The sequence below is a fragment of the Babylonia areolata genome, chromosome 19 (assembly GCF_041734735.1).
Source record: "Babylonia areolata isolate BAREFJ2019XMU chromosome 19, ASM4173473v1, whole genome shotgun sequence".
NCBI classification, from domain to species: Eukaryota; Metazoa; Mollusca; class Gastropoda; order Neogastropoda; family Buccinidae; genus Babylonia; species Babylonia areolata.
Genome location: NC_134894.1, coordinates 50,415,667 through 50,439,542, shown reverse-complemented (window position 1 = coordinate 50,439,542; position 23,876 = coordinate 50,415,667). Strand labels below are relative to the sequence as shown.

Genomic DNA, 23,876 nt, shown 5'->3' with positions numbered 1-23,876 from the left:
AGAAGAGGCAGGCCAGAAAGTCACGGGCAAACAAGCTCCCTGACAATGGTATGCCTGTCTTTGTCTGCCCCAACTGTCAGCGAACATTTCGTGTGCAGATTGGACTATTCAGCCATCTGCGTATTCACAGATAGATTCATGAGCATCCTCCCCCCCACCCCACCACCACCCTCCCCCCATCCCCCAGCTGGATGACAACGATGGTCATCATCGATCTCGATGGACACACCACCATGTGTTCTTTCCAGAATTTCTATTTCTTTTCTTTCAATAGCTAACAAGAAAACCAGAGTCAAGCCATCTTCAAACCCAAACATACACTCTGGCAAGTGGGAATAGCCTAATTGTGGTTTTCTGGATCAGGAGTCTTGACAAAATAAATTGTTCATGATCTGGAAATGTGGCTCAATCCGAAAGACTTTCAACCTATTATTGGTATGACTGAAGATTTTTCCCCCACTATGTTTAATCTAAATTTGGCATTGGCAGACGAAGTATCACCAGAGAAAATGAATTTGTTAAAGTTTACCACACACACACACACACACACACAGAGAGAGAGAGAGAGAGAGAGAGACAACCGAACACCAGTTTTACATAGACTCACTTTGCTTACACATGTGAGTCAATCAGCTGGCTTGCTCAGGACTACAATGACTAGAGAAGATTTTCTGGTACCTTATGTTCCAGCCAGAGCAAAGAGGATTATATAATTATTCTGTTATTGCTGAAATTGTTGTCATTGTCAATGTGTGCATGCAAAACAGATGCATGTATGCATGTGCACAACAGTGGTTTTTCAATAGCAGGTGAGCATAACTTGTTTTTGACAAGTTTATCTTAGATATATGTGTATGACAGTGCACTTATATTTCTATTTTGTATTTGTATTTCTTTTTATCACAACAGATTTCTCTGTGTGAAATTCGGGCTGCTCTTCCCAAGGAGAGCGCGTCACTACACTACAGTGCCACCCTTTTTTTTTTTTTCCTGTGTGCAGTTTTTTTTTAATTTGTTTTTCCTATTGAAATGGATTTTTCTACAGAATTTTGCCAGTAACAACCCTTTTGTTGCTGTGGGTTCTTTTATGTGCGCTAAGTGTATGCTGCACACGGGACCTCAGTTTATCATCTCATCCGAATGACTAGCATCCAGACCACCACTCAAGGTCTAGTGGAGGGGGAGAAAATATCAGCAGCTGAGCTGTGATTCGAACCAGCGCGCTCAGATTCTCTCGCTTCCTAGGTGGACGTGTTACCTCCAGGCCACCACTCCACTACATTCCATATCTACCAGTGAAGTTCAATTAATTTTCATCACCCAGAATTTTCACTTTCACTCAATTTTTTGCAGACTAAGAAACGTTCTCAGTTCTTCACTTTAATCACCTCCTATGTCCAGTAAGTCAAATGTTGACAATATATGATCAAGGCATGTCACAAGCATTACAGTTTAGACTACCTCAACCTTGGACTATAAACTGACTCACGGAAGGTTGGGTCTCTAACATGGAAGATCTCCCTGCAATGTGTCTATGTACTACTCTTTCTGTTAGTATAAAAGCACAGAAACAATTGGTTTGTGGTGTATATATCAATTTGGTTAATAATGTCTGTCCACAGTCCCTCAGTGGCACCAGAAATGTGTAAGGAAACAAATCTGAGGGCTGTAAGGACAGTATGGATCCTCTGAACCTTAAGAATATTAAAAGAGATATGAACAAGTCACAGTTCCTGGCAGCAAAAAAGTATACCACACACATGCACGCAGCCAGCTCGCAAATAGAAAAGCTAGCTGGCAGAAGGCTGGGTAGAATATTTATCAGTATGCAAGAATTTCTTTCCGGTCATTTGGCAGCAAGACACACGCCCACTTATTGCTCTTGTGCAGGACTCTCATAAGAGTGAATGAGCAGTGTTGATAGTGTTATATGTGTAGTTTTTCTGGTGTGACCATAAACATCAATATTCTTGCTCCCTCCACCAGACAGCATTTTTCAATATGTTACGACTGAAATCACTATTTATTCATATCCAACCTCCTTCATTGCAACTATTGCTTCATGTGATATATAAACAGGGAGTCAGGAGAGCATTGACTACCATACCAATGGACTGTAAATTGAGTCTCACCAGGGTGGTCAGTTTGACCAAGATCATCCTCCAAATGTTTGGCTCTGTTTTACTCTTTTTGTTAGTATCAAAGCAATGAGACCAGCGGTGAATGAAGAAGATATCTACTTGGTATCTGTCAATAGTCATGGGCACCAGGAAAAGTGTGAGGAAGCAACTGTCAGGACTGTACGGGAGCGTTTGGGATGTACCATATTGACTCCCAGAGGTGAATATTGTAAGCCTGTGGAATGCAAATATTCAACTAGCCATAAAATCAGATAGCATTTTAATTATGAAAGGCTGGGATATGTAATTTGATAAGATCTATTTGTTTGTCAGCACTCTGCATCACACACTTAGTTTTGTGTAAAAAAAAATTGATTTGCAGTACTCCCCTGGTTCTGTGCGAAGCTGGGTCATGTCACATCCCATCCCACTGTTTACACTGATGGTGCAAAGCAACCCAGTGCCCAAATAATTCAAAAGTAGGATGATTCAAGAATGTGTGTTGTCAGGGTAAGCTTGATCTAAGAGCGTGTCATCTTCTCAACTTCCAGGAGGCTGTTGTGGCCCATTTTATCCATTTTGAGCACCCCAGAAAACAGAGTATGGCTGTTTACATGGCATGGTAAAAATGGTCATACACATAAAAGCCCACTCGTGTACATATGAGTTAACGTGGGAGTTTCAGCCCATGGACAAAGAAGAAGAAGAAGAAGAAATTTTGAGTGACCTCAGCAGAATCGTTCTAAATTACCTTTAATGACTGTTATATTGTTATATACTTTATGGCTGTTATATTGGTGTGCATCTCTTCACCTAATTAACAAACCGATGGAACCATCGTCCAAAATTACACATTTGTTTCACTTTAACACGGTCAGCAAAATGATGACAGGATACTTCAAGTATTCATTGCTGTCCAGTAACACACTGAATCTGAATTATTAACGAATGAATCTTATATGGATCTGTAACATGTGTAAACCAATCTAAATATCTTATACCGAATATTTCTCCCTTGTGAAAAAATGTTAATTGTTAGCAGACTATGTTTTGTTTTTATAATTGACCTCCTTCGTAACAACTTGACTTCAAGAGCAAAGCTACTTGGTAGTCCACTTGGGTGGAATTTTTTTTTCTTTTTATGACCCATTTCTAGCTCTCCTTAAAACAAAATATTCATGCCCAGCACTGCCTTTATTTTCAAGTGTATTCAGACACTTTGAAAAGTTTAAAAGGAACATGATCTAAGTTCTAAATACTTTCAGTACTTGAAAAGGCCACCTCAAAATCTAGAAACTTTCAAGTACTTTCAGGGTTTGTAAACTATAAACCTATAAACTGTTTTGACAATAAACTTGTATAAGTATTGTCCATGGTCTATTGTATGACAAAGGATATGCATGGCTTGAAGAACCACTTGCAGGAAGTTGTGAAGTGACAGCTGCACAGTCTCCTGCCACTGGCGTGTAAAGTACAGGGCAAAATTTCCATTCTCTGCAGGGTTGCTCACAAACGGAAAAACTGGGAAACATTATAAACACACAATTATATAACAAATTAACAGACTTATAATAAACAGACAGACAGTCAGTTTCGATATATATATCAACCAACATACAGAAAGCACTTTGGAAAATGTTCTGCTTCATTCCTGTAATTTCTATCAGTATCAGTATCAGTGACTCAAGGAGGCGTCACTGCGTTCGGTCAAATCCATATACGCTACACCACATCTGCCAAGCAGATGCCTGACCAGCAGAGTAACCCAACGCGCTTAGTCAGGCCTTGAGAAAAAAATAAAATAAAATAAAATAAAATAAAGTTTAAAAAAAATTTTTATATTTTAATTTAAGAAATATTAATAAATAAATAAATTTCTAACTTATTTCAACTCAAACGTACACACACACATGGGCATACACTAACACCACCACCCCCGTTCACACACACATACACACACACAAGTGCACACACCATCATCACAACCCCTATTCACACACACACACACACACACACACACACACACACACACACACACACATATTCCTGTAAAATGGAAGTACCAAGGATGGTCACATTTCTTGGACAATGTTTGAGTTTTCTCTTTTAGCCTCACTGCACAAAAAGACAATAACTCAATATGGCCATGTCACTGAAACTTTGTGCTGCCCTTGCAAAACACAAAGGAAAGATGTCCTCAGAAAATTGCCAGTATCCACTCCATTGTAATACTTCACATTCACAAAAAGGGTTTACACATTTGTATGGGCATTTTTCCTTTTCATCCATCTTTGTGTACACGGTATTGTTTTACATTCGAAGAAACCATCTGACAATATGGGACAAAAAATCATGGGACATTACAGAAATCTGACTCCAACTGAGTGTTCTGCAAGGAAGACCAATGAATAATCAGTTCACGAAACATACCATACCACTCTCTCTCTCTCTCTGTCTTATGCACATTCACAACACACACACACACACACACACACACACACACACACACACACACAAGGCTCCATATCACACATACAGTGAAACACACATTACACATACATGTACACATGAATATTATTGCATGTTCCAAAGCTATTGCATTGCATTTCAAAGTACCATTCACCATTAAACCATTCACCATTGGTAACAACTGTCTTTCATGAAATACGTTAAACTGATCATCCTGTTCCTTACCAAACCAATCCCGAAACTCCAGCTGGTTTTGCAGTTCAGATCCAATCTTTTCAAAAAAGTCACGCACCCGATCTGGACGGCTACTCTGGTGAGCACTGACCACATACAGCTTCAGCAAGCTGACCTCCAGCTTGCGGACACTGGCTGCATAACGCTGTTCTAGCCGGGAAAAGAACCTCTGATTGAGGTGGGCCCAATATTCACGAAGATGCTGCAGGTCATGGCTGTCTACATAGGCTCTCAGTTGTTCTACCATTTTGTCTGCCTAAACAAAAAGACAAATATAAAATTTTACATTAAGCTGCTCATCTAAAATCATTGAGCTGAGTTCAGGACAGTGTTTCAAGAAGGCAAATCAATTGATCTGAATCAGAATTAATGAAAAGTTGTATATTATGCCAAACAATATGAAAAATTTGATAATTTGAAAGCTATACTGTACCATAATAATACGAACTACGTGGTAGTTTGGAAGCTACCTGTACCGTAACAACAAACAATGGTAAATAAACCCCAAAGAAAATAATTGTCCTCCTTTTTACTAGTCTCAAATTTTAGCCCATCGGGCTTCAACAGGAAAGCGTCTTTTCTGATGAAAATTTGAGAGTAGCAAAAAGAAGGACAATTATTTTCTTTGCACACACCACAACAAGAATCATCATCAACTAATGAGAGGAGTATGAATTATACTTCCTGTTTGGTGATACATATACTTACCATGTCAAACTGATACAAACTAGGCCAGTTGGTTTGCGCTGCTTGGCCAAATTTCACACGGCTGAAAGTGAAAAGACACCTGGCCATGTCCTGTCCACCCTAACCAATCAAACACTGTTAACATCTACAAATGAAGACTCATTGGCCTGCACCTCATTCGCTCTGGGATTCAAACAGCTGAGATCTCTGTGCGCTTGAGAGTAAGTTCTAAGAATGACCTGGGAAACCAAGCGAGAAACGGTACTGGCAGCAATATCTTTCTTGCTTGTAATTTTCGTTAATACAGAGGAGAAGACGCCTCTGAGAGGAGTGTCTGTGACAAGACCTATCCCATTAGTGTTTGAGGCACCTAACTGGGCAAAGATGTCCTAAAAACTCCAGAAGGAAACGTGTGATGGAACCATCTCTGTGGAAGGCTCCCCTTGATACCTCTCTGAGAAGGAAATCAGCTTCGAATGAAGGGCCACCTAGCTGCCGAATAGTGGTACAGATAGCTGATCTGTACCAACACACCATACCATCTAACAGGTTGAGACCGGTGGAACAGTCAGCCAGAACGTTAACAAGCTGCATACTAGAAGGGCTGGTAGAGGGTGGTAGAGGGATCATCCTGAGGAGTACACCACTGCAACCCTTTCCTGCAAAGAAAGTGATATTATAACAAAGACTAGGGTCCACTCTGTGTGGATGATACTCTTGGACCTGCTGAGAACATCGGCCAAAATGTTGGCTTTGCATCTATGTGTCTCGCTGAGAGTTCAATGCCCTTGTCGCCACACCAATGGAGGAGAGCCTCAGTCCACAGGTAGAGGTCCACCGAGTCCACTCCCCTCACCCACCTTGTTCACATAACATACTACTGCCGTGTTGTCCATGAATAACCAAAGTGTGAGTGGGCCTATGGTAAAACCCCTGTGCCAAAAGAGGGGAGAGAAGCCATTCTGATGTCACCTCAAGGAACCACTCTCCCTAATAAATCTGAGTGTCCCACGGTTGAGTTCTCTGGGACCATCGTAGCCTCAGTGCTCTCTGAAGGGGGCTCATGAGAACTCTGCCAACAGGGATGATGGGTGCCATGGATTCCATCTGCCCAAGAGTGATGATAGTGTCTGCACTGTTGCCTGAGAGGAACGACGCAAGCTGCGGACATCTGCCAGCTGTTCCAATCATTCTGGCGTTGGAGAGACTATCATGGACCACGTGTTGAATCTCATCCATATGAAGTCAAAGGACTGACTTGGGGATAGATTGCATTTCTCCTGGTTCATGACAAAGCCCAGTTGGGAACACCAGTCCATAAGTCTGGACGTGTGCCTCTGGCACAGGGCCTGTAACTAGACCAGAATGAGCCAGTCAGCCAGGTAAACACAGGAGGAAATGGATGCAGACCTGACCAGGGACACCAATTCCTGCACCACCTTGGTAAACAGGAAAGGGGCAAGGGACAGAACAAATGGGAGGGCAGAGAACTGGAACACTCAGTTCCTGAACACGAACCTCAGGTACTGACGGGGCACCAGGTGAATGAGGATCTGGAAGTATGAATCCTTCAGGTCGACAAGAGGTAGTCCAATCACCCTTTTGAACGGTGTCTCAAATCTGTGCCTGTGTGTCCATCTTGAAATTGACTCTGGGGAGGAATTTGTTCACGGGGGGAGCAAGTCCAGGACTGGTCGTCACCCTCCAGACCTTTGGAATCATGAACAGGAGGCTGTAAAATCCCAGACCTGGGTCCAAGATGCTCTCCTGCTCCTTTAAACTGGGCATATAATGAGGAGGACTGGATCTTAGAGGTGGGTGGTCCTCTGCCCAAGGCATCATATAGCCCGATTCTAGCACTGACATAATCCAGTCGTTGAGTCCCTGGACACACCACTGTTGTGCATGCTGAGAGACTCCCTACTTGTAGGGGCTGCATGACTGGTGGTGCTGAATCAGGGCCAAATCATTAGGGGTGCAGTCTGTCAGCCTTACATGAGTGGTCTTGGGCCTCTGGCAGTGTTGCTGAGGATGTGTGTCGGCACCGTCATCTTCAGAGTCCTCCCACTCCATCCTGGCCTGGGTCCCATCCCACACTGACATACCCGCTGACATACCTGGATTTGGTGGTCTACTCAACAGGATGACCAACAAGCTGGAGCGATCTGATGTCTGGTCAGAAGAAATGCCCCTATCCTCCCTCCCATCTGATCTGGGCATAAAGTACTTCAACCGCAGGTCTACCCACACATGAGAATGTGGGAGCCAAATCTTCTCACTTAGCGCTTCTCTGGAGGAAATAAGGAACTATACGTGCAGGGAGGGCACAAACATGCATTCATCTCCCTGTAGGACCAAGGGCTGAGGGGGGAGGGGGGGTAACTTAATGACCTGTTACTGTCTGTTGATGAAGGTAAACTGCCTGTGTTAGCTTTGCTTGATTTGTCGGCTGCGTTTGACACAACAGACCACAGTATACTCCTTTCCAGACTTGAACATGTTTGGGGGATTTGTTCAACAGTTCTGAACTGTTTTCTTCATACCTATCCAACCCCTTCCAGATTGTCTCTGTTAAAAACTATAAGTCTGATCTATCCCTGATTTCCTATGGTGTGCCACAAGGCTCTGTCCTGGGCCCCCTTCTGTTCGTTCTGTAGACTGCTCCTCTTTCAGATATCATTTCTGGTCATTCTGTTCTTCACCACTCTTTTGATGATGATACTCAGCTAAAAAAAAAAAAAAGTCTGCAGAACCTAACCAAGTACACAGTCTGATTCTGTCAATGCAGGGTTGCATTCTCGATTTTAAATCCTGGATGACATTCAACAAACGAAAGTTAAATGATGACAAAACTGAAGGTATGATTATTTCCTCTGCAAGAATGTCCAGATCTACTTCTTTTCCTGCCTCTATTGTGGTTGGCAATGCCACACTTCAGTTTTCTAAATCAGCAAGGAACCTTGGTGTCAATCTTGACTAAAACCTGAGTAGGCACGCTCTGGTAGTAAATCTGACACGCAAAGTCCATCATGAACTTTGTCACATCAACTCAATCTGTCAGTATCTTTCTGTTGAAACTCCTAAAACTCTTACAATTTCTGCATTTGCGCTGTCACGAATCGACTACTGTAATTCTCTTCTCATGGGCTGTCCACATAATCTTCTTCAGCAAATTCAAAAACTTCAAAACAATGCTGCCTGTCTGACTCTCTGAGTCCCACACACTGACCACATTTCTCCCCACCTCTGCACTCTACATTGGCTCCCCACTGAAGCGAGAATTAAATACAAAGTTGCATGTCTCTGCTACTCTGCCTTCCATTCTGCAGGACCTACATATCTTTCTGACCTTACCACAATACCAGTGTTAACACTCCCTCCTGTTCTTCCTCTAATTGTTACCTTTAGAAACTTCCTAGTGTCAATACAAGAACCTATGGCAAATGTTCTTCCTTCTTTGCTGCTCCTCATATCTGGAACAACCTTCCTAATCATATACATGCATCTGATTCTATCTCTGCTTTTCGCTCATCACTAAAAACTTATCTTTCATCACCATCATCATCACATCATAATCATTATTATTATCATTATTATTATCATTATCATTATTATGTATGGGGTGGCAGAGGCGCAAGTTCCCGACAGAGAGGCACTATCAGCCAGTGAAGGCCTGACTGACAAATAGTCTATCCCACCTATTGAGGCAGCCTGTGCCACTCTGTAAGATGTGCTGGGCTGGTTCCAGGGGGGAGAAGATGAGGGTGTACGCCCCAGTCCTCCCAGCAACCCAGCATGTATCAAAGTTGCACCCCAGTATGGATAGTTTCAGTTTCAGTAGCTCAAGGAGGCGTCACTGCGTTCGGACAAATCCATATACGCTACACCACATCTGCCAAGCTGATGCCTGACCAGCAGCGTAACCCAACATGCTTAGACAGGCCTTGAGAAAAAAAAGGTGAATAAATAATATATAAGCTTACATAAATAAATAAATAAATAATAATTATAATAAAAAAGGTAGTAGTAATAATAATAATAATAAAATAATAATAATAATAAATAAATAAATAAGACAACAATGAGGATAAATAAGCAAATAAATGTAAAACATGAAGACACACATACACCAACACATGCATAACAGATATGCACTAAACATGCAGTTTCACAGATATGAAAGCACAGTCAAATACATATAAACGTACATGAGCTCCAACACACACACACACACACACACACACACACACACACACATTACCCTGCACCTCCTCTACCCCCCTCCTCCACACACTCATTTCTAGTCTACGTATCGCAGCTTCCACAGCAGACACACACACACACACACACACACACACACACACACACACACACACAGATGAACACTGACTTGTACAAGCACACACACATACACCCATATCTCCCACCCCCAACCCCACACACATATATACAAAGATATATATATATATACGTTCCAATATCCTGTTGCTCCCACAGTGTAGGCATGCATACACTCACATACCTCATCCTCTACCCCACCTCCCCCCGCACCCCCACCTCCCCCTCACACACACACACACACACACACACACACACGTGCACAGAACTCTCCTGACACTTGTGTACACTTACACTCTCGCGCATGCACAAACGCACTCAAAAACACAGACCCACCCATGCACACAAACACACACATACACACACGCACAGAGGCTGCCACTGATTGGCCGCAAGAGGGATGGGAAAAGATCTCTGATGCCAAGAACATGGCATCTTGTGTGTTGCTCAGTCTATTGTATTTGGAAAAGCCCACAGAGACTCTGTTCTGCTTTGAAGAAATTTGCGCAATGTTGGTTTGGAAATGATGCCGATATTTGTTTGATTTGCAAAGCATCATGCTCTACCTTTCATGTTAAACTTACGGCCGCTCCTTCTCTCTGCTTTTATTTCTTTGAGGCGATCGATGGTGTGATGGCCATGTACCTGTTCTTTTTGATATTCTTTGACTTTTCTGAGGATTTCCGATTTTCCTAGATGTTGGCCGCTCGTTGGTGTTGCGTTACCAGCAAGTCTGTCAGCTCGCTCATTTCCCTTAACACCTGCATGTCCCGGGCAGTATGACCATGTGAGTTTTTTAATCTGAAAGTTGTGCATTGCCTTATGCAACTCTGGGCTTCCCATTCCGTTTTCAATTTTCTGTATGAGGTTCATTGAGTCGGTTAGAATCATGGCATGTTGGTTTCCACGCGTATGGATGGACGATAGCCACTGGAGGGCATGTGTCACAGCTTCAACTTCCATCGTTAGGCTGGAGGTTGTGACTTTGTAGGCAGCATTCTCTTCCCTAACTGTTTTTCCATTTTGTTTCGCAGTGAATCCCCAACCGATTTGGTCTTTGGTGACTGAGCCATCTGTGTATGTATATGATGATGTCCTCTTCTTTACTGTTTTCTTCTATGAGAAGCTTCACTTCCGCATCAGTTTTGCCCTCTGGCCATTCCCGACAATGTCTTCCTAGAGTGGGTGAAATGGCTGTGTTGAACAGATGGTTGAGGTTTTCGGGTTTTTCTCCCATTCTTTTGTTCCTTTCAGGTCTTGTAGTCGGCATACTAGCTGGATTCTGTCTTCTGCTTGCCCCATCCATGATCTTCCTCGTCCCAGACGGCTGCCTTTTGGTTCTTTGACTATGTCATGCAGTGGATTTTGAGGGTTTTCTAATGCTTTGAAGTAGGTCTTGACCTGTTCTAACTTGTTTCTGGCCTGCACTGAAGGAAGGTCAAGCAGGTATCGCATGGTTCTGTGGGCGTGTCTTTTGTTATGTATGGATAGAATGGGGGAATCCATCCATGGGTGCCAGCCATTCTGTGACCCTAAGTGTCACTGGCACCTTGACCCCCAGGAAGGAAGAAACCCTGCCAAATCAGAGGGAGGCCCAGTCTGACCTGGTTGTCGGACACACTGGTAAACCGATGGGCTGACAGCCTGGAGCCGCCTGATATGCACAGGCCTCCCCCAGCAGGGGAGACCAGCCGAATAGTAAGATTGCCTGACTGAAGTCTGGTAAGGGCCACACGTGCAGATTCCCCTCCCGCTGGAGAAATTAATGCCAGGATTTTCATCCCCACTGAGGGAGGTGGCAGAGGGGGCTCAGCATGCTAGGGTGGAAGGAAAGAAACAACAGCCACACTGAATGCCTTCTCAGCATAGTGACTGAGAAAGAGGACAGGTACAAAATCCCCCTGTGAAGTGTTCCGCCCCATGTCCACATTACTGACAGTGGAGTTGTTACTCCCCATGAATTCCCCATCCTGCTGGGACAACTTGGGAGATGATGCTCAACTCTGTTTCCCCTCGGTCCCCTTCACAACCGGTTTTGAGATTCGAGCGCTATCTCAACAATCTGCGTCAAAAGATGTGTCCCTGCGGTCCAGATCGGGAAGAACTGTGGGCTCCAGGCCTGGAAAAGGCTCCTGATAAAGCTCTAACCCAGCCTTATGGTTCTTACCATCCCAGGATGACGTGCAATGCATACTAGACCACACAAAAGTTTATGAAACCAGAAAAATAGCCGAGGCCAGTACAGAAAAAGGAAAAACAAAATCAACAGAGAGTAAGAAATAAATAGCGATTTGAGGGGGCAGAGTCGGTAGAAAGAGGTAGCCCGACTGTTGTTAACAAGCCACATGCAACAAAAAAGGCCAAATGAACACGCTTAAGAGCCAATAAAAGCGTTAGAAAAGGCAGAGCAGAAAAATTGACAAGATGGCATCAACAGCCTGGCCAAAAACAATGAGTCATTGCTTGTAGCTGTTATCAGCGTTTGACTGGCTAGAGCAGACTGGACATGGCTGGGCATCTTTTCACTGTCAGCTGCACAAAATTTGACCAAGCAGGGAAGACTGCCTAGTTTGCATCAGTTTGACATGGTACAGTAAATTACACCAAATAACTTAATTACTATGTTCTGGTTGCACTGCAGTCCACTGGCAGTTTACCAGACTACAGTATTGTAATATAATGTTGTTGCAGTTGTAAGGTTCATTTATTACATCCACAGAGAAAACTGGATGGACCTTAGTTAGTTTTAATCATTTTATTCTTTTCAATTAAACTACTAAAGGCTACAGTGCAGAGTGGAGGTCTTCACAAAATGAGAAGGTATAAATGCATGCAAGGACAGAGCAGGGGATGCAGACACAAAGTGATGCTCATTATCCTGGGAAGGGATGTTTGCTGAAATACTACATTCCTTGATCATGGTGCTGAAAAATATTTGGTTGAGTTACAGGCAGGCAAAAAGTCTGGACTTGAAGCAGTCCAACGACTCAGCTATGACAAACTCCTGAGGCATTCTGGGATGGTGCAGGGGAAAAACATCTTCTGTACTGTGTCCTGCAGGCAGTGATGTTGAAGTTGCAAGTGTTATTTCTTCTGGAACTCTGCCTGTTGTCTGATGGTCTTGGAAGGCAGACTGAGTTTATGGAGATGCTTGGGCCCATTCTGTTTGTTATCTATACACAACCGATTTCCACCATTGTGAATCATCATTTGTTGTCCCACCATAGCTTTTCCGATGACAACAAGCTGTATCTGTCGGGACCTCCGTATCTCCTTCCCTTTCTCATCGACTCTACTCAGGCCTGCATCTCCAATCTGAAGACATGGATGACTGAAAACAAACTAAAATTAAATGAGGATAAAACCGAAATCATGATTAATTATCACCCCACAAAGACTTTGCCACTCAGTCTCTCCCTCAATGGCACCAACATTACTCTTTCCTCTTCCATCCACAATATTGGTGTCATACTGATGATACTCGACCAGTCTCTTTCCTATCAGCAGCATGTTGCAAATAAATATGCCAACTGTGTTACTCTGAAATTCACAAAATTGCATCCATTTGTCATCTCCTGACTGAAGATGCAACCAAAACTCTCCTCTGTGTCTTTGTGCTGTCCCACCAGGATTATTGTAGTTCCCTACTTGTCGGTTCACTCAGCTACCTCATTGCTAGGCTTCAGAAAGTCCAGAACTATGCTGCTCGTATTGTCTTTTGTTCCTCTAAATTTGATCACATCTCTCATCTCCTTCATGCTTTACACTAGCTCCCAGTGCAAGAAAAGGAAATTTTCTTCCTAAAATTACGTTTAAATAACATACTTACCGTGTCCTACTAGTGCAGACTCCAGCAGGGGTCTGACATTCCTGTCCTGTGCAAACTACTATCCGCTTATGCGGAGAAAACGAAAGTAGCCACATTTTATTTACAAAATTGTCTCTTTCTGTTTCAAGTCCATTGAGGCTTCTGGTCCACAGTATCTTTCTGATCTCATTCATACAGTTTACATACCCTCATGCCAACTCTGCTCTTCTGACATCGAAATGCTTAGGATCCCCCCTGCTCAAACCAAAACGTATGGCCAACTCAGTTTTTCATACCCAGCCCCCTTTCTTTGGAATCAACTTCATTAGCCTCTCCATCACTCACCTTCGCTGCAATCTTTCAAATCCAGTCTCAAGACCCACTTTTTCCCCTCCTGAATAATCCCAGTATGAACTAAAATGACTATTAGTATTAGTGAGTGAGTGAGTTTTGATAGTTTCAGAAATTGTTGGTTGTATTTTTGATTGTGTACTATTTACGATTGTGTTATGACGTGTGTGTGAGTGTGCATGTGGTTACATGCATTGTGTGTGTGTGTGGGTCATGAGAGGGGGATGAATATTTTTAATGATGTTTGGTATTTAATGTTCAATTTTTCCTTTTTAATATTAACATATATATCATTATATGTGTTCTATTTGCAAACACCTAGGGCTTATTTTCAAGATTAGGCATTAATGCTCATAATAAAAATGATAATAATAACATTCAATAATAATAATGAGTCCATGGTGGAACATGTGAAACATCTCCAGAAGAGCTTTTTTTAATATCTGACTTGACGGGGTAACAGTTGAAAGAGCTGAGGATGGATGCAGGATGTCAAGATGGTGATCCATCTTGCTGCTTGGCGCCAAACCTTTTCAATGGCCTGGATCTCACTGGCAATGTAGGGGATCCACACAGAGGCTGCGAGCTCAAGTATAGGGCAACCAAGGGCTTTGTATGCAGAACTTTATCAATGAAATAAAATTATATCTTTACATGCAATCTCTTTTGATGGATGTGGATTTACAGGAGTACAGGAGCTCTATAGTGGTGTGTGGTAAATGGAGGTTATAGCATGGTCATGTCTTTGTGACATAAAACTAGATCACTACAAGTATGTCACTGTGGTTGGCTTCACTACTGTTTTATTCAGTCAACAGAAAAAAAAGGATCAATAACAGGGATTCAGATAGGAGGAGAATACAAGAATCATAACACTGACTCAATTTTGTTATACATACAGCCATCAAAACTGCAGCTCTTAATGCACTGTGACTACAAGCATTTTAAAAAAAGAACAAGATATGCCTAGAGGCACTGACCTGATGAAATGTGCAAAAGGAAATTTTCAAGAATGAAAATTGAAATAATCTCATTCACAAGATGAAAATGAAGAAGCAGCTTTGCATTCAAATACACCTGAGTCTGGGACTCAGTCAGTGACACATGTGTCTGCGAGACTGTTAGGAGCCTAGTAAAATATTTTCTGTCACAATTTTGAAGCTGACTGGTTGGATTTAAATTTTAACTTTTATAGTCAGTGGTGGAAACCACCACAACAAAATGAATGACATTAATGTCTTCAAAAGACTTCACAGTTCACTGGCTTCAGACACCAAAGAATGTGCAGTCTGCATTCAAAGTTTCAGCTTTGATTGGCAGTACAGGAAATGGCTATAAAAATCATACAACATTGTCAGGAACTTAAAGTTAAACATATGGCAGAAAAGATAAAACTATTAAAAGGCTCCCAGTAAATTTAATGCAAACTTATGTGTGTCTCATATGCATAGGAATGCAACACTACTCTCCATTTTCTACATTTTTTTTAACATTCTTTCTTTTAAATTCAACTTTAAGTTTGAGATACAATATCTTCTAAAAATCCACCACGAGCAGCACTTGTGATATCTCTCTCTCCCTCTCTCTTCTTTGCTATGCACAACCGCAATCAATAATAATGTAACATATTTCTTAAATGAAACCATTCCGCCAAATAACAAATAACATGGAAGGTGAAGAACAAATAATTAATTGAATTTGAAATGGCCGTCCAGAACAACTAATACAACTGCACCAGACATATAGATAACATTGATAAATTGTACGAAGCTAGACTGTGGACAAAGCTGCGCCATAGGTAACAAACGGTAGCATACATCATTACATGCCATTACTGATATAGTGATAAGTGATATGATCAGCAGATGACTGTGAAGTGTGATGATAACGAATACGACGATGTGCGAAAACAAACAACACACCCCTTTTAAGACAAATGAAAGATAATGTCTACTTTAACATCCTACATTCCTGGAGCTGAAATTAGGATGCTAAAGTGCGACGGAAAGTACTGCATAAATGATAAACATCTTCCATCTATGTAAAAGGGGGCGTGGTGTTGTTGTTGTTGTTTTTTTTTTTTTTTTTTTTTTTTAAACTTAACTGGTTCAAGTGATCATAAACCACATTTATCATTTATCAACATAACAGAAATCAAGTTCGATGGTGCACTGTGGTAATATGCTTATTTTCATACCCTTAGTCCTCTGTCTTTATCGTATTTGACTTCATGATCAAGAGCTTTGGCCGTGGCGGTAAATCCACGAAACAAAAGATAATCTTTCACAAGTTCATCCAATCTCTCACAAGCAGTCGCCATTGTCAAAATGTTCGAAGGGAGTGCACTCATGAAAATTTTATCAGAAACTGTGTTGAAAATTAATACCCTTGGCAACTGTGGTGGGGGGCGGGGGGGAGAAGTAAATACCCGCCCCTCATCGCCCCCTCTTCCTCTCTCTGTGTTTGTTTTGTTCTTTACTCTGTGACGGGGTGGTAAGGTGGTGTTAGAGAAGGTGAAGACAGGTAGAAGATGTTAGCAGAAGAGAGCTGCAGCCAGGCAAGGTAGACTGGGGAAGGCGGTGCGCCGGTTTTTCTTCTTTTATTCTCGAGCCTTGAGGGGCCAAGCTTGTGTTTGTTTGACCAAATTTAGCGGCTTCTGACTTTCGGCTCGGGGAACTAACATAGATATATTATAATCACATAAAACTACAAGAGACGAGCATTTTCTTAAGCTAAACCATTTTCTACAAAAATAATGTAGTTAAAAACTGTAAACAAAAAGAGTCACCGAATGAATGAGCTTTTAACGAGTTCATGTATCCGACATTTTTGTACATTACAACAATTAATACGTCGCGATATGTAATATAATTGCAACAATTAAGTAATTGAACATCCTGAATTTCCAACTATATAAAAATCATCTAAGCTTATAGAATCCGCTTCTAGAGTAAAGAATTTTTATGTGAAAATCCTCATGGAGGCGTATTTATATTAGTCTCATCTAAACTTCAAAGCTGCCAACCTGAAAAACTCCAAATCAAAACCAACAAAGAGATGATCTGGGTAGAAATCTCCATCAAAGGAGCAAAAAAACTGTATGTCTGTGCATATTATAGACCTCAATCTGACAACAAATCTGGCCTCTTCACTGACTTGGAAACTTGTCTCCAGAAACTGCCTGCCGATGGACACATCTGGATTGGAGGAGACTTTAATCTAGATGACATCAACTGGAAAGCTCGATTGGTACCCAAGTACGCACAAGATGGCAAAATATGCAAAGAACTCCTCCAAGTAGCGGCTGACGCGCATCTAGAACAGATGATCCATGAACCAACTAGAATAACTCAAGACACTGCTACCACCCCTGACATTTTTCTAACAAACAACAGTACCCTAATCAACAATGCAAGAGTCGTGCCAGGAGTGTCGGATCATGAAGCAATCTTCATCGAGTCATCTCTCCGACCATACTACACGAAACATCCCTCCAGAATAGTACCAAATTTCCAAAAAGCAGACTTCAACATAATAAAAGAAAAATTGTCTGACGCCCAAGACTCCTTCATCGAGACATCAGCCACGCTTAGCGTTTGCGAACTTTGGGAAAGGTTTAAAACCATAATCCACTCACTCGTGAAGGAACACATCCCCTCAAAAACTGTCCGAAACAAATCCAACCATAAACCCTGGATTGCCCCCCACATCAAGTCAATGAAAAGAAAACTCGCTCGGAAATTTAGAAAGAGCAAAACCTCATCTGACCCCTCAGTAAGACGACAGTACCTACAGATGAAGGGCAAAGTACAGCGGGAACAACGTCATGCATACTGGACTTACATCAACAACATCATTGATCCTCCCAAAAGCGATGATGAGCAGTTGAAAGGGAGCAACCAAAAGCGATTCTGGAATTACATCAAATCTCTCAGACGTGACAGTACAGGGGTATCTCCACTTCGAGACCAAGGAAGATTATTTGCATCCCCAAAAGAAAAGGCCAACATTCTAAACCACCAGTACAAGTCGGTCTTCACGAGAGAAAAAAGTAGCAAAATCCTAACACCATCGGGAGTGTCCTACCCTGCAATGGCCGAGATCACGATCGACAAGGAAGGGGTACGCAAATTGCTGAAGAACATCAACCCATATAAAGCAGCAGGACCTGATGAGATTCCAGCAAAAGTGTTGAAAGAGTGCGCAGATGAGATCGCGCCCCTGCTCTCTATTATCTTCACCAAATCACTGGCAGATGGATGTGTACCAGACGACTGGAAAATGGCGAACGTGACAGCAGTTTTCTAAAAGGGCAATCGTAACTCTGCTGCTAACTACAGACCGGTCTCCCTCACCAGCATATGCTGTAAGATGCAAGAACACATCCTCGCAAGCAACATCATGCGCCATCTGACCCAACATGAAATACTTGATAACTCACAACATGGGTTTAGAGCCAGAAGGAGTTGCGAAACTCAACTGCTAACATTGTTCCAAGACATCGCCAAAAACCAGGACAACAGACAGCAGACCGACATGGTAATCCTGGACTTCTCCAAAGCCTTTGACAAGGTCCCCCACAAACGCCTCCTCCGTAAGCTGGACCATTATGGTATACGAGGATCGACGTTAGACTGGATCAAGGCCTACCTTTCTGACCTCACCCAAATCGTCGTAGTTGACGGCGAAAAATCTGAGCCAGCACCTGTCATCAGCGGAGTCCCACAGGGGACAGTTCTAGGCCCCATCCTATTTCTGATTTACATCAACGATCTGCCTCAGAACATCAAGGCCAATATTAGATTGTTCGCTGATGACTGTATAGTCTACTCTACCATCAAGACAATCCAAGACTGTAAAATGCTCCAACGATATCTCAACACCCTGTCTGACTGGGAACAGCGTTGGGGAATGGAATTCCACCCAGAAAAATGTAATGTCCTTACCTGTACAACATCAAGGAACCCCATCAGCTACAACTACAAATTAAAAGGACACACCCTCGAGCATGTTGACAGCGCAAAATATCTCGGCGTCGACATAAGAAATGATCTAAACTGGAAAGAACATGTTACAAGAATCACCAACAAAGCCAATAGCATGGTAGGCTTCCTAAAAAGGAATCTAAAAACATCCAATAAAACCACCAAAGCCAATGCCTACCAAACTCTTGTACGCCCGCACCTGGAGTATTGTTCATCAGTCTGGAGCCCGTACAAAGAAGGTCAAAAGAACAAGATTGAAATGGTGCAAAGAAGAGCAGCACGTTATGTACACAGTGACTACGGGCGGACCAGCAGCGTAACACACATGCTGCAAGAACTAGGATGGGAATCCCTCGAATCACGGCGGAACAGACAAAGGCTGACCCTGATGTATAAAATGGTCAACGGCATTGTAGACATCCCTCCAGACAAATTTCTCAAGAAAGGATCCGGCAGAACAAGATCAAATCATCGACACAAATTTGTCCATCTTAGCTCCTCCTCTGACCCTTATAAATACAGTTTTTTTCCCATCAACCATCCCCGTCTGGAACTCCCTGCCTGCAATAGCAGCAGAGGCTCCCTCCTTGGCAGCTTTCAAGAGGGAGCTGAACAAGATCACAGTTTAGTCCCCCCCCCCCCCCCCCCCCCCCCCCCCCCCCCTTTTTTTTTTTTTTTTTTTTTTTTTTTTCTCCCCCGGAGGGACGCTGCGAGTGACGGTGGGAGAGAGTATGTATACATGCTCTTTCTCATTGTCACCCCCTCCGGAGGAAAAGATAGGTCTACTTAGGTTTTAGCTAGGTATTTACGCCTCTGCGCACACAGGTCATTAATAGTCAGTAATGACGGCTGACCCTCCAATTTGAAGATTGAAGATTGAAAATTCAAGAGAAAACTCAACGGACAGCTCCCGTGTCGGCACCGCTTGGCGGTGCTTTTGGAACTTGTGATCGACAATGAAATACTTCGTTTAAACCAACTACAACACAATTATACATGCACGATACTAATCAGATTGATAACAGAAATGCAAACATCTGCAAGACACGCTATAAACATGTCTAGGTATTGTAAAAACATGTTTTGCTCAAATCGGCACTGACGAATTCCAATGGCTTGAAGAAGAGATAGTTTTGTGGGGCCGAAATGCTGTCAGACATTTCGTACCATCGCATGCCTATAATTTAGGTGTCCACGGAAAGCAGTACACGAGAAGAAAGCTTAATCATTTACATTTTAATGCACATTCTAAATTCCACGGCAACTATATCGATTTATAGAAAACGAAGGTATTTTGTATGTTTCAACTGAGTGGATTTCGAAGATCGCGCCAAAACTCTTTCACATAAATATTAGTTTTAAAAAGTTATAGGCTTTCTGGCCAAATGATATCATTACATTTGAGAAGTATGATCGTTCTGAAGTCCCATAACATAAAACTATAATCTCATCTATAAGGAAGTGTTTATAATTTAACAAATTGATGAAAATATCATTCGGTCCCCTGTAAAGGGAGATAACTTGTGACCGATTTATAACTTCCTTAGTAACCTTCGGCGAGTCACAAAAGTCGTCTGCTAAGCTGGCCCAACGAAGATTGTTGCCAACCCGGCTACATCCCCCCCCCCCCTACTCTGTTACAACCAGCGTCCTCGCTGGCACTTTTCATGACTACATAAAGGGGGGCCTAAATCATGCACTAATACACCTATTCAAACCAACGAACACACAAAACATTATCTTAAGTGGAAATCCCAAGACACTGAGTTGCAAAAATCGGAAAAATGCAAAATCCGTTAAAATCTCAAACAGTAATCAGTAACCCTCGAGGAACGGTATCTTGAGCGTGAACCCTCAGAGTCAGATTTTCACAAAATGTATAACCCACGTCAGGGCAAAACGGTTTGCCCACACTGAATTCTTAAAGGAGCATCATTTTAAATGTAGCCCTTAAAGTTCAGTATATATTTAAAATGCACACGACGATCCAGTGGATAGACTCTAATCAAATGCTCTTGAGGGGCGTTATTTAAAATGCAAACCCCCAAAGCCAAAACCAGTACAGGTTATAAGGGGAGCTGTTATATTGACAGTGTTCCCAATATAACAAAATAAGTCCCAACAATGGTGACTGTCTGAAATGTATATCCGCGGCATGTTATACACTGACTGTGGGAAAATAGTTGTATAAACACAAAATTCCTTTTCATCAGCTTTACATCCATATTGACTAGGGAGAACCTGAAACAAGATTCCTCAAGATGAAGTACCTGAAGCGGCCCAACGAAGACTAGAAAGGAGTTGTCATTTTTTAACAAACGTTTCCTTTAAGTCATATTTTTTCTGTCTCTCTCTTCCTTTTGACCAACTCATTAGCACCAATAAAACATATTTGCAATTCAGTGGACAGTTTCAGCAATACAATTTGATGCAATTATCAACCAAAAATGAGTGAGCATTCAACAGCTTTGCTTGGGGGGAAAATCAATCTTTGATCAAACAAAATGAGTGAGCATTCAACAGCTTTGCTTGGGGGGAAAAGTCAATCTGAAAAATTTCAACTGCTCAATGACAAAAAAACAACAACAAGAGAACAATCAGTCCCACACATTGTCCATCATTAACCTATCTTGTCTCCTCAAATTTCAAGTGAGACCGCAACTAAGCAAAGTCACTGACCAACGTAAGGAACACCAGATGTGTACCATGTTACTGGCTTCGTCGTCAGGCGTAGAGATCGCCTAGGGGTGGGAGCTGGTGGTAGTGAAGGCGGCTCTGGTGCTGCCTGCAGGGCTGACGTCCTGGGCCCTGGCATGGGACTGAACAGCCACACCCCACTGTCAGTGTCAGTGTCAGAGTCTGACACTTTGTTGACATGGCAGGACCGTTGGGACGGGTCAGTCGGCGTGACAGCAGGTGGTGGTCGTTGGCTGCCTCTCAGCTGTGTGAGGTTGAGTACACGGGTGAAGGTGACACCTGTGGGATCACAGCATCAGGTGTGGTGCTGTGGCGCTCTCGTCTGCGTCGGCGTCTCCTGCGTCGCTGGTTTGGAGCTGGAGCAGCTGGCATGGACCCAGATAGCCCAGTGTGTTTGGTGACAACACACTGGTTGTTGACTGCCATTGGAGTCTGGTGGTCAGCTTTCTGTCGCCTGGCCTTCTTCACATTGCGCTGCTTGTGCCAACACTGGTCTTCAGTGTGGCCAAACCGCTGACACCAGACACAGTGTGGAGGGCCTGGGGCCCGGTCAGCAGCACAGCAGCGAGGATGATGTGCTGGTCCTGGAGGATGTGGGCGGTGTGCTGGCATGGGGAACTGCTGCTGCTGTTGTCACAAACTGTTGACTTCAGCCGTCAATGTAGCCAGCTGGGCCTGTAGGCAGGCAACAGTGGCGTTGTGACTGCCGTCAGCGTCGCTGTCCTCCTTCAGCCATCGCTGGGCCTCCTTCTTCGCCGCCTCGAAGGTGGTGTCAGGGTGGTCTCTGATGAAGCGCCTGACATCGCGCCTGAGTGCAGCTGGCTGAAGACCTCTGGCGAAGGCGTCGCGGAGAATGGTCGCTGGCACCTGCATCATCCCATCTTCAGCCTTGTTGACCTTGGTCCAGAGGTACCGAAGATGGGACGCGTACACTGCAATCGTCTCCTTGGACTGCTGCTGCCTAGTGAAGAAGGCAGTGGCAAGGTCTGTGGTGTCACGCTGCTCTCCCCAGTTCTCCTCGAGTAGTGTTAGGATTTTGGCTGGCGTGTCCACTTCTGTCGCTGGCAGCCTGACAATCTGCTGGCGAGCTCTGCCTGCAAGGGCTGAGATCAGCCAGAGAGAGGCTGTCGCGTCATTCAGGGGCTGCAGATGGAGGATCAGTCGGGCCTCCCAGATGAAGTCATCAACTTCCCTGCCGGTTTCCTCACCAGAGAATGTCGGGAGTTTGGGCAGGAAGTCGGATTGGGCCATGTTGATGGGCGACGTTACTCAGTCTGCGTGGACTTGAAGTACCTGCTGCACTCTCTTCTCTCTGTCTTCTCCTAATCCTGCTCGCAGCGCCAGTTGTGACGGGGTGGTAAGGTGGTGTTAGAGAAGGTGAAGACAGGTAGAAGGTGTTAGCAGAAGAGAACTGCAGCCAGGCAAGGTAGACTCGGGAAGGCGGTGCGCCGGTTTTTCTTCTTTTATTCTCTCATTCTTCCAGACCAGGAGAGTTCTCTATTTGTCTGGCACTCGCTCACTCCTTATATTCTGTTCCGCCGAACCGCAAAGCCAGCGCCGCGAAGCGACTCACGAAACCGGCCCTCCGCGAGCCTTGAGGGGCCAAGCTTGTGTTTGTTTGACCAAATTTAGCGGCTTCTGACTTTCGGCTCGGGGAACTAACATAGATATATTATAATCACATAAAACTACAAGAGACGAGCATTTTCTTAAGCTAAACCATTTTCTACAAAAATAATGTAGTTAAAAACTGTAAACAAAAAGAGTCACCGAATGAATGAGCTTTTAACGAGTTCATGTATCCGACATTTTTGTACATTACAACAATTAATACGTCGCGATATGCAATATAATTGCAACAATTAAGTAACTGAACATCCTGAATTTCCAACTATATAAAAATCATCTATAGAATGCGCTTCTAGAGTAAAGAATTTTTATGTGAAAATTCAAGAGAAAACTCAACGGACAGCTCCCGTGTCAGCACCGCTTGGCGGTGCTTTTGGCACTTGTGATCGACAATGAAATACTTCGTTTAAACCAACTACAACACAATTATACATGCACGATACTAATCAGATTGATAACAGAAATGCAAACATCTGCAAGACACGCTATAAACATGTCTAAGTATTGTAAAAACATATTTTGCTCAAATCGGCACTGACGAATTCCAATGGCTTGAAG

At 43.1% G+C, this 23,876-nt stretch overlaps 2 protein-coding genes across 2 annotated transcripts in view; one reads left to right on the top strand and one right to left on the bottom strand.

Moving 5' to 3' along the window:
* LOC143293824 (WD repeat-containing protein 91-like) overlaps positions 1-16,330 on the bottom strand; it is a 155,701-nt gene extending 139,371 nt beyond the window's left edge. The window contains exons 1-3 of the mRNA XM_076605092.1: positions 16,205-16,330; positions 4,815-5,079; positions 3,520-3,641 (exon numbers count right to left, since the gene is read on the bottom strand). Coding sequence (XP_076461207.1) covers positions 3,520-3,641; positions 4,815-5,079; positions 16,205-16,327 — 510 coding nt within the window. The 5' untranslated portion in view covers positions 16,328-16,330. The remainder of the gene's footprint in view (positions 1-3,519; positions 3,642-4,814; positions 5,080-16,204) is intronic.
* A 1,472-nt stretch (positions 16,331-17,802) lies between these two features.
* On the top strand, positions 17,803-18,315 carry LOC143294196 (uncharacterized). Its single transcript, XM_076605626.1, has one exon. It carries the CDS (start codon positions 17,803-17,805, stop codon positions 18,313-18,315), a length of 513 nt encoding a protein of 170 aa, XP_076461741.1.
* The last annotated feature ends 5,561 nt before the right edge of the window (positions 18,316-23,876 follow it).